Below are 15,117 nucleotides of genomic sequence, written 5' to 3'. Positions count from 1 at the left end.
CTGTCCGCACTGCAGTATCTGTTTCCATGGAGTATTTTTTTTTTATCTGGTGAGGCGTTTAAAGTTTCGGGGCTTGATTGGGTGGGAGAGCTGTTAAATGACACAGGGTGAGAGCAGAGAGTGATGGCTCAAGTGATAAACACACAGGTAATGAAAGAGAAAGGCTGATGGATTCAACCACACTACCTCTAATGGGCTCTGGTCTCACCTGGCTAATGGCTGGAGCCTTAAAGAGAGAGAGAGAGAGAGAGAGAGAGAGAGAGAGAGAGAGAGAGAGAGAGAGAGAGAGAGAGAGAGAGAGAGAGAGAGAGAGAGAGAGAGAGAGAGAGAGAGAGAGAGAGATCATAGAAAAGGGGCTGTACTGTGCTCAATATACACAGTCACACACACACACAGTGAGTTAGCAGTCCTAATTGCAGACTGGTGATCTAGTGGAGCAGCAGCTTGCTGTGGTTTGGTCTGTGGCTTCCAACACCCCCCTAAAAGCCCTCTTTGTTCTCACATTTCAGAAAGGAGCCAGTAGCCAACGTATTGCTTTACTTCTGCCTGCCTGCAAACCGCCTTTGCTAACAGGACTTCAGGGGACTATTCTGAACAGTTAATTGCACAGGACCCATTGTTTCCCCCTCCCCTCCGGCTACACTGTTTGTAAACCCAGCCAATCTAGCAAACTTTGCAAGGGGAAACCAACCGTGTGCAGACTGACTTTTTGCACACACACACACACACACACACACACACACACACACACACACACACACACACACACACACACACACACACACACACACACACACACACAATTTTGTTTGGATAAAGAAAGCAACAAGTTTCAAAGACTACAGCTGTTTGAAGACACCAAAAGTAGGGCATGGCTCATTCAGATATTTTCCTCTGTGGTCAGAGCAATGACGCTATGCTAGCCACTAGAGTCTACTCTGTTATTAAAGAGAAAAAGGGAGTTGTCAAGTCTTTTTCCTTGAGCAACTTGACTTTCGAGAAATCCTCCACATATCCTCCTCGGGTAGGTCCCACCCACTGATGCAAGACCTACCAAAACAAAACGGATCTGTCTGTGCAATAGGCCTTCATCAGGTGGAGAAAAGTGTATTCAACTTAAGCCAAGAATGGACAATCTATTGTCAAAAAACAAACACAAATCTCAGAGGAAAAAGAAAGGCGGCTCTCTGCTCCTTCTCTTGCCCCACTCCCCTTTCACCTTGCTCTTTTCTTTACCTACAACTCCAATCTTCTTCCAGGCCCGGAGAAAGCCATTTCCTGTTCTCACACATGAACATACATAAACGTCACCACCACACAGAGCACACAGCATGCTTGTTTGTGGGAGACTTCTGGTCCTCGCTGGCACTTTCCTGTACAGCTTTAACTCAACTTCAAAAGACAATGGGTTTGAAAAGAGGGTCGTTTATCTATTTAAGTGGACCCGCAAGGATGGTCAGAGTCTTTTTGCCTCTGGGCATGTAACACTGTTATAGTAGAAAACACGGCATGTGATCATATATGAATAGACCCTTTGGTGCTCAGAGTTCCCATCTTTACTTTCTCAGTTCTGACTCACTGTCTAGGTCCACTTCCTCTGAAACTAACCACAAAGGCTCACTGTAAGGAACTGACACCATATTAGGAACTGAGCGCTATGCAGCCAACACCAGCGGGACGTCAGATTGGACGTGCGTGCATTTTCTGATAGGTGCCGCTTTGTTGTGTGTTTGTTTACTGATCTCCTAAGATTGGATGTTTTGTTTAGCATGTTGCTACTTTTGGAAGAATGACCTGAATCATAAACACAAATGTAATCATACACAGTAATCACAAACAGACATTTACATTAGCTCAGCTGATACCCTGCGGGTAATCTTGTTTACACTCAACAGCTGAACGACAGATAAAAAAGACATGCATTGGACTGTGATTAGCTCTAAAAATACCACGTCCCCAAAAGGCTTTGTGAATACTTCCTAACAGAGCGTGTTAAAAGATACAAGAAATTGTTGTACTGACCTTTCTACAGAGAACATGGAGTAACCAGTGCGGAAGCTTAAAGCTTTTCCTTTCTTTGTTAAAGGAAGCACAAGTGGGAGCAAAAAGTACCCCAACCTTTACAGTCTATCATCCACCCAGTCTCTGCATCTTATTTCCCATCACTTAAAGGCCAAATTTCTTGAAAGAGTAATATCCACAAAAATACTATAAACCTCCACAGACCAAAAATAGAGGTTTGATGCTGCTCTGCTCTGCTGGCTGGTGTTTAGAGTTTAGGTTCTAGTATGCAAATGCTGTACAGTATATTTTTTAGTATCCATTTCTATTCATACCGCACACTGCACACTGTATGAGTCTGGAATAAGCCTGTCAGCAGTGATGAAATTTCATATTCATGAAAATTTCCAGAGCAATCTCCATCCCTGGAACATGTCAAGGGATTACCTATGTGAATTATGTATGGTGAGCAGGAAAGAAAAGAAGGGCGGTGAACAGAACTAATAACATGATGACTTTAAAGCTTCAAAATGAGTGCCTCGCATTATGGTAATGTGTCTAATTATAGGTTTAATTTCATACTTTCATGCTGTAAATGCTGCAATTCATGTATTGGTTGTTTTAGTATGATCATTTCTGTTATGTCTTCTTGGTTTTACTTACTATACATTTGTACTGTTCTATTAACTTTTCTTGGCCCTGTCCTCTCATTTTCTATTGCACTGCAAGTGAATCTATTTCTCATCAATAAGAATTAAATTTCAACAGAAAAACTATTAGAAAAGGGCAGTAGGTTTTGTTAAAAAAAATACTTTCTGGCTTTTTTCTGTTACTTCTGTTATCAAAGGGCTGTTGTCTTCTTTCCCTCCTCAACCTCAGTAGTTGCTTGTGATGTTTGATTAAATATTTAAGTTCACACTACAGCGCCTGAATTGAAAAATGACAAAAAAACTAATGTACTCATTCATCATTAACATACAGCTAAGAGGTTTATTTCAATACAGGCTGCCTCGAAATCTGTGCATAAGTCATGCACTGCTGTTACCAATATACTTTAGTTTATATCCATATGCTAATAACAAGTGCTGTACACCATTTTGAAAAGCAAAAACTCTTGAACTGTGAGTCAGCAAAAAATACCATCTTGCACAATATAAGATAGTAATTATGATATGATAACATCTAAAACACTTCACCAGTCAGTTCACTCGAAGCCCAATGTAGAATTTTCCATTACATGTTTGAAAACTAGGCTAAATACAACATGAAATAATAGCAGTAGAAATATGAAAACAAAAGAAACTGTAAGATGTATATGTAAATGTAAAACAAATATAATGTTTATTTATGGGTGTGTTGTCAGCACAGATCCATTCAAGCAACTATTGAGATAGTAGGTCTAGAAAGATTCAGACCACACAGTTCATAAATCGCACTTTTAACAGGCCAGGTGACAAAAGCCTTTGTGGTGGAGTCCAGAGAACTATCTGTCCTTTTCCATCAGTTGACTGGCAGTCTTAAATTCGCAGGTGCATCATGGGTACTGGAAAGCAATTCTGGGAGCACATTTGTCCCTACATAATGCACCAACTGTCACGAACATGTTTGTTATAGGGTCTGGCTTCTGATACACTGACTCAGAGAATTTTTGGTTACAACCTTATACTGAATGTTATCTGAAAAACATCCACAAATGACAAGTGGCGCACACACAGATACACACAAATACAGTACACAAAACACGTGGGCTGGGGATTTGAGGACACATTTCCTTGGTATTGGTAGGCAGTGTATGTGTGTGTTGGACACAGAACGTGAGCGTGATACCAGCCCCTCTGGGCTCTACATGAATCATGTGTATTACATAAGACAGACAGAGAGAGAGACAGAGAGAGAGACAGACGATACACTTGGGATCAGCAGCACCCTCCCCTTGCCCATCTGCCCATCTCTCTTGATTCCTTCTGTTGCCGTTTCTCACACTCATACACATTCATTTATTTAAGACATTTAAGAAAGGAAATCAATTAATGGCTTAAAAACATCCCAGTGCCTTAAACCACCCCTCACACACATTCACTAATTCACACATACACAGTCCGCCTCCTCGCTGTGGCAAGGACATCTGGCACATTTCACAAGCTGGTTATGTGAGGGGAGTGTGTGTGTGTGTGTGTGTGTGTGTGTGTGTGTGTGTGTGTGTGTGTGTGTGTGTGTGTGTGTGGGTAGTGTGGGTAATGTGTTTGTTGGGGGTGGGGGGGGGGGACTGGAACATTGATGTCTAAAGTGAAGGGAAAGCTGGCACAAGTGAAGGGGTTCAGTGAGTACATGCCATCAACATTGTATTCATTTTGAAGAAAGACATAAGCACAACTGTGAATCAAATTTGCCTCTACAACACAACAGTTCAATTTAAAAAGCGTCATGCTTCACATTGAAAGATAAGAAAATATAAGATAATAAAAGATCTCAGGCGCAAAACCTAATCTGAAGGTTGTTGTGGGCTGATAACCAAAGCAGGCTAGCCCCGCTAAAAGCTCTCGGAGGACGCTAAATGTCATGGCTGATTAAAACCTTATGACAGCAATGTGACCAGGGACAACATCATCTCTCTGTTTCACTCAATAGCGGCGGAAAACTGTTGTGACTCATTAGGGCAGTGAATGGATTCACAGAGTGTGTGGGATTGAGCTCTCAGCTACCGCTCTGAGACAGAGCAACCTGACCGAGCCAAGGGTAAAGGAAGCCAATTTAATCTAACTGACCTGCGAGACAAGGGGAAAATAACTAGAATCAATTCACAAGAGGTAGGCAAAGATGGCGGTTCAGTCGATGTGTATCATGTGGGAGCAGTGATGGAGAGAAAGAAAATATGAGTGGGTTTGTGTGTCTGCGTCTTACCTGATGCGTGACCATGAGGGAGCAGGGTGAAGAGGAGGAGAAGCGCGGAGGCAGCCAGCCTGTGGGCTAGAGAGGAGGAGGTGAAGGAGGAGGAGGAGGAGGAAGAAGAGGAGGACAGGGCTCTCGTCTGAAACGCTACCATTCCATCGCACATCTTTTCCTCCGGCGACCAGCGAGAGTCCTCTACGGCTTAACCTGTGCAGGCCACATAGAGAGGAAGGGATAGAGGGGGAGGGAGAGGGAGGACGCGGATTACTATCAACATTCAGCGAGGATTATGTAACCAGAAGCAACACAGAGAGACAGGAGGGAATAGAGTGAGAGAGCTATTAGGACTGTAAGAGAGAGAGAGTGACAGAGAAAAGGCCTTTTCTGCACGTCATCAAGTAACAGTTGGTTTTCTGATACTAACAATTGCATCAATGACTGTGTGTATTTCCACTTCTCATGCTTTAGTTCCTTAAATGGCATCCTGCTATTTAACCCACCCCCCGAGACAGAAAGACAGACAACAATTTCCAGCTCTCCTTTTTAAAAACCACCAGTGGCAGAAGCAGCAGGAGACTTCCTCTGAACTATCCTCGATCCCCACATTTGTCTCTGCCACAAGAGCTAACTAAATAAACCAGCCATTACACTCTGCTGTAGATGATGTAACAGGGAAACGGATCCCTGCTGCTGATGAGGTAGCAGCATTAGGGCGAGAGAGGCTCAAAATTTGCGAGAGAGTCAGCGCAAAACAAAAACCGTGGTTACAACTGCACGTTCTGCAAAGATCCTGGTTCAGGAGAGGAGCTTGCTCAAGGAGCTACATTTCACTGTAGCTTCATCAGAAAATGAGTAAAATTTCATTAGGTTTGTGACGCAGACTGATCACTGGTGTTTAGAAGCAGTGATTCCTCAAATGTAGTTATGAAAGAGTTATGATAAAAGAAGGCACAGTACTTTACAGTTGAATAATAAACAGATGCCATACCACGGTCTGCTCAGCTGTGATGCTAGTCTGCCATATGCTGCAGATTGTTATGAGCGATGGAGTTTGATGGATAAATTATGTAAACTGCATCAGGTGCTACTTCCTAAAATATCTCCTGTATTCTTTAGTCGCTTATATTGCCACCAGACTGTATATATGTATAAGATGATGATAGATAGTTAAATGTTTTATCAGCAAAACATATCAGCGTGACAAGCTTTCGTTTTATTTTTCCTTGCACCACTTATTACTGACTGCAAATATGTTGTTGCTCCATTTGTTCTTATCAAGGATCAGAGAAATGTATCATTAAGGCCCGGACACACCAACCCGATTATCGGCCGTCGTCGGCCAGTCGGGCGAGGTCGGTGACTCGAGTCGGTTCAGTGTGTCCCGTGCCGTCGGCGTTCATTTTGGCTTCGACATGTAGAAACGGCCAGTGGCCGTCGGCCTCAATGACCAATCTGATTGGTGGAGGGCTAGCCCTTGACTAGCGAATCAGTGAGTGCACGAGAAAACCGGAAGTGACGATGGTAAACCTACTACGCCAACGCCATTATCTTGTTATTATTAGCCATCGTATTTTCTGTTCAGCAAGTAATGACAATAACAATCCTTCTTGACTACTATCAACACTCCCTGCTGTTATGGGGACGTATTACACCTTGCGCACGCGCAGAACGTACGCTCCAGTCAGCGTCGGTTTGGTGTGTTCGGAGGCACTTTTTTGACCAACTCGGGGAGACGGGAGCCGACTGATCAGTCCGACTGCTTTTCTGCCGACGGTCGGCCGTCGGGTTGGTGTGTCCTGGCCTTTATACAACACAAGGTTGTACAATTAAATTTTGCAGTTCCTTCATGCTAAACACAGAAGAAAACAATTAAAAGTATAGTAGAATTACATAAAATAATATTTAATACATGATAATAACACATATACACACACAGAGGAAATAATTCTGCAGTGTGTTTTTTTTATTTGCATCTGGGGGAATATAAACAGCAGCAACAAGATCGTGATGATAATATCTATATCTACAATAAATGGTATCTGAAGTGTCTGCAAAAAAATCTCTAATTTCTAAACCTCTGTGTTCCCAGAACAGCTGGACAGCAGCAGAGAAAAGTAGGGAGGAGATAAGGAGTTACTGTGAGACACCTTTAAAAACGGCATGGGAGGAAAAACACATCCGTATGCACGCAGACAATAACACCCACATCCTCTCTTCACAAATCTCTCTCCGTGATACCAACTTAACTAACTTCCAAAAAGCATTTGTTGGCTGATTGCGGGGATACGAGACATACACTGTCATTATGTAAATGAGATGCAGGTGCACATTGCTCTGGTTATGTCGCTGCAGAGAGATTGGGATGAAGTAGCAGTAGTTGTGTTCTGTCGGGAACTAGCTCGCTGGCAGGCAGCATATCCTCAAGAGAGGGCAGAGGGCCCCATTACAGTTACACAAGGCTGCTGAGCTAATGGCTACAGTAATGGCATGGCTGCACTTAGAGAGTTGCGAATTTGATTGCAGATCTGCTGCGTGGCCACTGGCACTGCCACAGAAGACCTGGAACTACTGTGATGAGGGAAGTTACCCTCATATATGTTATCCAATATATGACTGGGAAACAGTGTATATACTCGACTAGATAAGCTAATTAAACAAATAGTCAATCAAAAGAAAAATAATCTGCTACTACTCTGATAGCCGATTGTTTGTTAAAGTCACAAACTCAAAGACATTCACTTCATAAACCCATATGACGAATAAAAAAGCAGCCTTGAGTTTAGAAAACGTGACAATACTCGTTTTTCTACAGCACCGTCTGTCCCGAGGATGCATATAACTATAACTGTGATAGAAACAGAGGGCAGGGTCTCAAAATGCCGTACCTGCACTAAACTAAATTTTTACCAAAAGATCAAGATCATTAAATTGGCAGAAATTTTCCAACACATGCAAAGAGCAGGGCCCCGTACGGCCTGCCACCTTTCTGATGTCCACAAGAATAGGATGGAGAGGCATACCTACATGCGGCGCAGGCCAGTGGGAGAGAGTGACGTAAGTCATTTTTGGCAGGACAGTTTGGGTACTGCATTGAGCCAAAGGGCAGACAGTCAAAAACACATGCAGGGGATCTGTGCCAGCCATTTGATCCATAGACGCTTTCTCATTTGTCCATGTTGGGATCAAAACAATGCAGCTAAGGCCTGGGTTACAGAGAAGTCCTAAGTTAACTCAGATGATATTCTTGCCAGATGAACGTCTTAGAAATATCAATGACAAATAAAAGTCAAAGACAGGACAAACATACAACGCTTGTTTTGTTCGAAGGCACTTGTTGGGATGTAAATAACCACTTGGGATGGCATTTATAATGCAGGACTGACCTCCTGAGAGAGCTGAGGACAGAGTATTGACCGGCCAGTATGTTTGCAAAGTGAAAACTTAAGCAGAATTAGCTTAATTGCTTTCACACAAGAGCGTCTGAGAAAGGAGAAAGGAGAAAGTCATTAACGCTGTGCTAAGGCATCCCACAAAATACAGCATTCCAATTAGCTAGAACGAGATAGCTCTGAGCCTTAAATATTTTTTTTGCAGATCTTTTAATGTACCGACTTCGTGTTCATGCATTTAACTGATTACCAACACAGCCGGCAGTTTGACAGCAAAAGAACAGAAATACTACAAGTTTGGATGTCAACTTTCTAACTTGTGACTTGTGTGAATTTCCTGTCAGACACCACCAAAGATGTAACTTGACACATCACATTAAAGACTGTGCTGCTATTTTAAACATCAAGAGATTTAGTTTCCTGGAACAAAATGTTGTACCAAACAACATAAACAAACACTTCCTGCTGGTAGCTGCATGTAGCCAGGTAACATTAGCATAACCAAATCACAGTTTATGGCCTGTAATGACATTGGTGTGTGTACAGTCAAACAGTGAATGTTTAAATAGCTATCAGTTTCATTTCAAAGTCATTTTAAATAGCTGACATTCAAGTCATTATTGAAGTATGACTACTCTCAGTTACATTAGTGTCACTGGGAGTTGATTGTCAAACGTGAAGCACCAACAGAGAAGCGGAAAGAAACTAAAAAGGAATACAAAAACAGAAAGCTGAAGTCATTTAAACTGACATACTTAACAGATTAGATTTTTTTTTAAAACACGAAACGACACGAAACACATCAGCTCAACCACACGGTTGCAAGATCGACAAACATTACCTTGCTTCAAACAAAAGAACAAGGCAACTTCCTTACATACTAAATCAAGCTCTGTGTGGCTGGGACTACTTTCAATAATTAAAAAGAGTGTTAGTTTTTAAAAAGCGACATGGCTTTATAAAAATGTCATGACGATTTTATGTCAACATTGTGTGGCGTGGTGCTTAATTTCTCACCTTAATCAATATGATCACCAATAATGAAACAGCGAGACCAGTCATCTAATGAAACTGGTGTTGCCAGTTCTAGTAGTTTAATACTATTTTTAGATTGAGGAGTACGTATGATGTCCAAGTATGCAGCTCACTGTCAGATCAACAGTTACAGTGGAAAACTGCATCCTTAAAGGCTCAAATATACACCCAAACGGATGCGACAGCTGGAAACACAACAACCAATGTTTGGTCAATATTATTTTCTGGAGTCTGCTTGGAGGACGTGTTCACTTCAGTGTAATGCCAAGTTGTTCACGTTAAAAAACTTTGTTTAAATCAAAACATCATGCCAGGCCAGATCACAATAAAGATGTACTGTTGTAATTTACAAATTTATGAACGACAACGCATCTTTGTTATGCCTGAGACTAGTCTTATTTTGTACATTTTAAGGTAATGTTTCAGCTCATTGCATTATAGGTCCAGTTTGTAGGATTTAGTGGTGTCAGTCAGCAGTGTAGTTGCAGATTGCAACTCCCTCGCATCACACTCCCCAACCAGGCGCAAATGAGAAACTATGATAGCTGTGAACCACATGAAAAATGCAAACGCCCCTGTCTAGAGCCAGTGTTTGATTTGTCCCTTCTGGGCCACTGTAGAAAAATGGTGGTTCAACATGGCAGACTCCATGGACGGCGACCCACGGCTCATAATAAGGTGACAAAATTATCAAGATTCTTATATTCAGGTGATTACACACCAACAAAAACACAGTGACGCATATTATATTCCATTTCTGCCAATAGAGCAAATAGACCCTCCTAAATGTTACACACTGGACCTTTAAGAAATACTGTCTGTTTAGTCTTCCATTTGGGGAAAAAACTATGCAACTCTCCACTTCAGACACCAGTGAGACAACCAGCCAGCCAGCAGGCTGCTACTGCAGTTTTTCAGCTGCTCGGGGCTCCTGGAATGCAAAGGGAGCCAGGGAGAGCAGCAGCACAGGCATGTGTCCGGGAACAGAGAGCACTCAGTGTGCCAAAGAAACAGCCGGGAGGAGATTTCCACCCAATAGGCCCCAGTGCTACTGCTGCTGGTAGAGCCCGCCTGGGCCCGCGGAGGGAGCCCAGAGATGGGGCTCTGCATGGCAGCACAGAAAGGACCCTTTGTTATGAAGTATTATGTAGTGTTAAGCCCCACAGTGCCCGAGCATCCCTCTGTACTGCTGCAAGTAAGGGGACAGAAAGATGGAGAAGAGAAAGAAAGAAAGTAGATGAAACAAGAGAATAAAAGTGGAAACACACTAAAATGAGAGGAACACTGTCGTATGTTATGTTGATAGTGGTGAAAGGTAGGGAAGTCTGAGAATGGGATTGAAGCCAAACACAGTTTTCTTATCTTAACTCACAAGATGTTTTCTCTAAGCTATGTTGTCAAACAGAAAAAGCCTCTGAATGCTGGACTGGGAGTTATAAAAATCTCACTGCAGCTACACAATGGGTTTTAGATTGAGAACCATTAAAGCTGCACATTGTATATAGTTCCTCTGTGAAAGCCACAGTGTGTAAAAACAAAACATGTCAATCCGAACAATGGGGATAAAATGAGGTACACTTCAAAAAACTGACTGTAATCAGTTCTGCAATGAAAAACATCTTATGGTTTGAATAAAAATATTTTAAAAAGTAGAAAAATAAGTCCAGCAATATACTCTACCTCTAAATGTTTACAAAAACACTGGGTATTGTTGAACACTGATATACTGAACCATTAACTCCCAGGTGTGATAGAATATAAAAACATCATAAAATATTAGGAAATAATGAAAACAGGCACATCAGCGTTGAAGTTACAATGTCGCCACATAAAGCAAAAATCAAAGATCTTATGGGCTGAATCTCCAGTGGAGCAATGACTAAGTGCAAACAACATAGTGTTTGGACAGTTTTTAGATTTGGTCGGTGAACACCCTCCTGGTTGACAAAGTAGCCCACTGTCAGGGCAATGTTCACTGACAGTGAAGAGGCAGAATTCATTTACTTTGCGGATATAGAGCCTCATACATCTATTGAGAACTTGTTTATGGGTGGAATACCCAGAACACTATACCCTGGCTTTCCCCTGACACATCAAGGTAGTAACTAAAAGCCAATGTTGTGGCAAAATCTGACATGACAAATGTATCCATTCACCCAAACTCTCACAACAACACGTGGTAAACAATGATATGATCAAAACACTGGTCAGCCCTGATTTCAGTGGTCTCTCAAAATACTGTCAAATGTGTTTGAAAACCTCTTTGTTCTCCATTATGATGATATGCAACAACTCATGTTGGACTTCAATGAACTTTGCTATTGTAAATGTCGTATATTACCCAACCCAGCTAACAGGAAACGACTCAAAACTCTTACTGGAACATAAGCGGTGGCGAGGGAGGGAGGGAAGGGGGAGGAGAGGCGTGAGAGAGAGTTAGACAATTACAGTGTTAGGAATATCTGAGCAGAGAGACCCTCAAAACTCAATAACACACCAATGCAACCGTATCAAACGTGGTCAGCTGCCTTTATAGCAGCCCCTAACGCAGAGTCACACGCTTCGACACGTGCAACTGTACTGCGAGCTATTTAAACAAAGAGTGTGGTGGGCTGCCAGGACTACACACACACACACACACACACACACACACACACACAGACAAAAACAAAGACTAAACCAAAGCAACCTCATTCTCACAAAGTACGTTAACACGCTAACGCTACCCATACATTTGTTAGATGTTTGATTGCAGTCTGACAAGTAATACACCATGAATAAATTAGATAACATGCGACAACGGGTTTCTTTTTTTTTTTTTTTTTTTTTTGTTAAACCGTGACACTGCTACGTTGTTACTTATTAATGTTCACAAGACCAAAATGCAACGATACAGTAAGGCTACAGCTGTTAACTGTGAACTAGCTACTCGAGCCGGTTTCCTGCTTTTATGTGTCTCGCTAATCACTTTGTCAATCAGCTGATGAAGACTTATAACCAACTAAATACGTCATAAATATGTAACTAGCCAGTTAGCTTAGTTACCTTGCGAGAAATCAACCGTTTGCCACGGGTCGCGGTTAGCTTAATTAACAACACACTTCGTTAAAAGGTTAGTTGACAAAACACAAAACTGACAACTCATTCTTCTCATTGACAAATTATTTAACGTCGCCCCTAGTGTGGGCAACTTGTTTCGTGTTTTTAATAACACGTAATCAATAAATACAGGCTGACGAGAAGCGAAAGGTAAGAGCAAAGAGATCTCGTAGTGGCCTATCTGTGCTGCTTAGCTTGCGAAAAAAAAAAACACACACACACTCACCAATGTAAAGGTTAACAGCAGCGAGCCCTCCTCTCAGTGCTTCACAATCGAGGCATTAACGGTCGTAAAAAAACGGATACACCCAAACCAGAATGTGGCAAAAAATAACATAAAAAAATACAATGTTTTCGTCGTCTAGTTCCCGTCAGCGCCGCTCTGTTGTTCCCTGTCTTCGGCTCGCCAGCTCTTTATTCCGGGTAGGTGTGCGGAAACACTCGCTGTGAGAACTCTACCAGCTGCCTCGCTCTCGCGCGGTCTCCATGGCTACCTCGTTAAAAGGGAGGATCCTAATCTGTCAAGCCAACCGCTAAAGCTCGGCTTCAAAATAAAAGCACAGATTTCGGTAGAGAGACGAGGTGGGAGAGAGACAAAAGAATCGACAAAAGAGAGAAAAATACACCCAAATTCAGAGGAATAAATGTTGTAAATTTCTTAATTAGATGCCAAAAAAAATAAAAAAAATGCATGGGATATGGTGTACATGCCATTATAGGGGATTTTCCAGACACGTATAGTTATGTTGTGTGGTTAAATGCATATTTTGGCTGCTGAATGGCTGAAATGCCAAGATGCAATAATCCAAAAATGTGTCGACCTCATTAGACCTCGACAGACAACCGTTTCCATAAACAAAACCATTGCAGATAATCATAAATTGCAACAAAATAATGTTAATTACTTTTCTTAGTGTTACTATATTTATCCAATTATCTCTTGTAAGGTGACTGTTTGAAGTATGAATGTATGTGAATGAATGTAGTTTATATCACAAAAACATAGCTATCTAAATTCCTTTGTCTCTATACTCAACCATCATCTAATATCTAAGGTTAGCAAAAATGAATCTGCTCAGGCCTATTAACCTGTTTAACCACAAAAATTAAAATGCTAAATACAAAATAATAGCCCATAATCAACTGTAGATATCTTAATATGTTTTTGTGTTTTACCCTTTGATGTATTGACCTTTGCATCCTGAGCTCTGTCAAACATCTGTTATCTTTAATGATGCGTTTTGTCTGCTTCCTGGCAAAAAAGAAAAAGAAAAACAGACTTGTTTGTTCGTGTGATTTGAATGTTCTATTTCTCTAGTCTACGGACAAAGATGGAAATAAATTCAAGGCTATTATATTCTGGACAAAATTTGATATATTCAATCCATGTTGTCAGTCAACCAAACCAAACTAAAATACTTATCTGCCAGCACATAAGCCATATAAAAGGTTCTTACTGTGATTGCAATATCTGTTTCATCTCTGACAGTTCACATAAAGTCTTGGTTTTTGCCTCTGCCAGGATGTTTTTCAGACCTTCTGATATGGTTGTTCTTTGTAGTTGTTGCCACTGGAGAGAACACATCATCACAGTCTGCGTATGCATAAAATATACACTTAGATGACTTGGTAAACTGAAAAGGTGATAGATAAATAAATATGATCTAAATGTGTTTATACATTATGGGTATATTTTATTATATAATATACAGTTTTGCACTGTATTTACACAAAGTGCTTGCAGATAGAAAGTAGAAGAGAATGCGTGGGTGGAAATGCTACTTTAATTCACTCAGAGGGGAAAGAAAGTGAGATCTCTCGTCACACTTAACTGCAGTTCACTGTGAGCTTGCAAAACATAATGCGTCACTGCAAAGAAACATCAAAAGAGGCCATCAAATATTTGAAATCCCTTGTCCTGGAGCGCTCCTATTTGCAAACATCTCTGTCTTAAAGCTAGAGATCAGAAAACATTGACTTAATAATGGCATCTACACATATAGGGTAGTTGTTCTACAGAAAATTAATACCCATTTATTTTCAATATTGATTTTCATATTGATTTTCTGGACCCATAAAATATATAGGGCAGCTATGGTATCTAAATAAGGTTTATTATAGTAAATATGTAAGATTTCATTGTATTGTATTAGTAGTATTTATATACTATAAGTGACTTTTTGTTTTGGAAATATGATTGATTTAAAACTTCCTACCAATAAAGCCAATTAAATTGAAAAACTGAATATAGAGGAATGTTGACGAGGAAGATATAAACTGGCTTCAATGTGAGGATAATTTCATCACACAGTAATCCGTCCTTTATCCTCTTAGTCATTTTCACTTCACATATACAGTAATAAGAGGACCGAGACAAACATTTTCATTCCACTGTATGGAGCTCACACTGCCTTTAAGAAACTACATTCATATTAAGGAAGGAGAGACAATCTTTTTTATGGTGTATTATTTTTGTCTCGTAGTGTTTTGTGAAGTTATTCTCGATAATTCCATCTGTATTTTATAGCTTTATCTAAGTTTTCCTTCTACTTTTACAGAAAGTTTCTTGTATTGTCCTTCCAATGTAAGTCTAAATAGTCTGTCTCTGAATTAATTATGATGTTATTGCACTTAGTAAATGGTGTAAAGGTCAACTCCGGTCATATGCCATCCTTTCATGGTTGTTTCAACGGTTATAGCAGGA

At 40.9% G+C, this 15,117-nt stretch overlaps 1 protein-coding gene across 1 annotated transcript in view; it reads right to left on the bottom strand.

The window, feature by feature from the left end:
• The window catches only part of susd6 (sushi domain containing 6), a 32,285-nt gene extending 19,398 nt beyond the window's left edge, over positions 1 to 12,887 (bottom strand). Inside the window, exons 1-2 of the mRNA XM_051407930.1 lie at positions 12,640 to 12,887; positions 4,903 to 5,097 (exon numbers count right to left, since the gene is read on the bottom strand). Of these exons, the coding sequence (XP_051263890.1) occupies positions 4,903 to 5,056 (154 nt within the window). The 5' untranslated portion in view covers positions 5,057 to 5,097; positions 12,640 to 12,887. The remainder of the gene's footprint in view (positions 1 to 4,902; positions 5,098 to 12,639) is intronic.
• Positions 12,888 to 15,117: the final 2,230 nt, after the last annotated feature.

This window comes from Dicentrarchus labrax, unplaced genomic scaffold (assembly GCF_905237075.1).
Source record: "Dicentrarchus labrax unplaced genomic scaffold, dlabrax2021, whole genome shotgun sequence".
NCBI classification, from domain to species: Eukaryota; Metazoa; Chordata; class Actinopteri; family Moronidae; genus Dicentrarchus; species Dicentrarchus labrax.
Note: the sequence above shows the minus strand (reverse complement) of the source record. Positions and strands in the feature narration are given on the sequence as shown.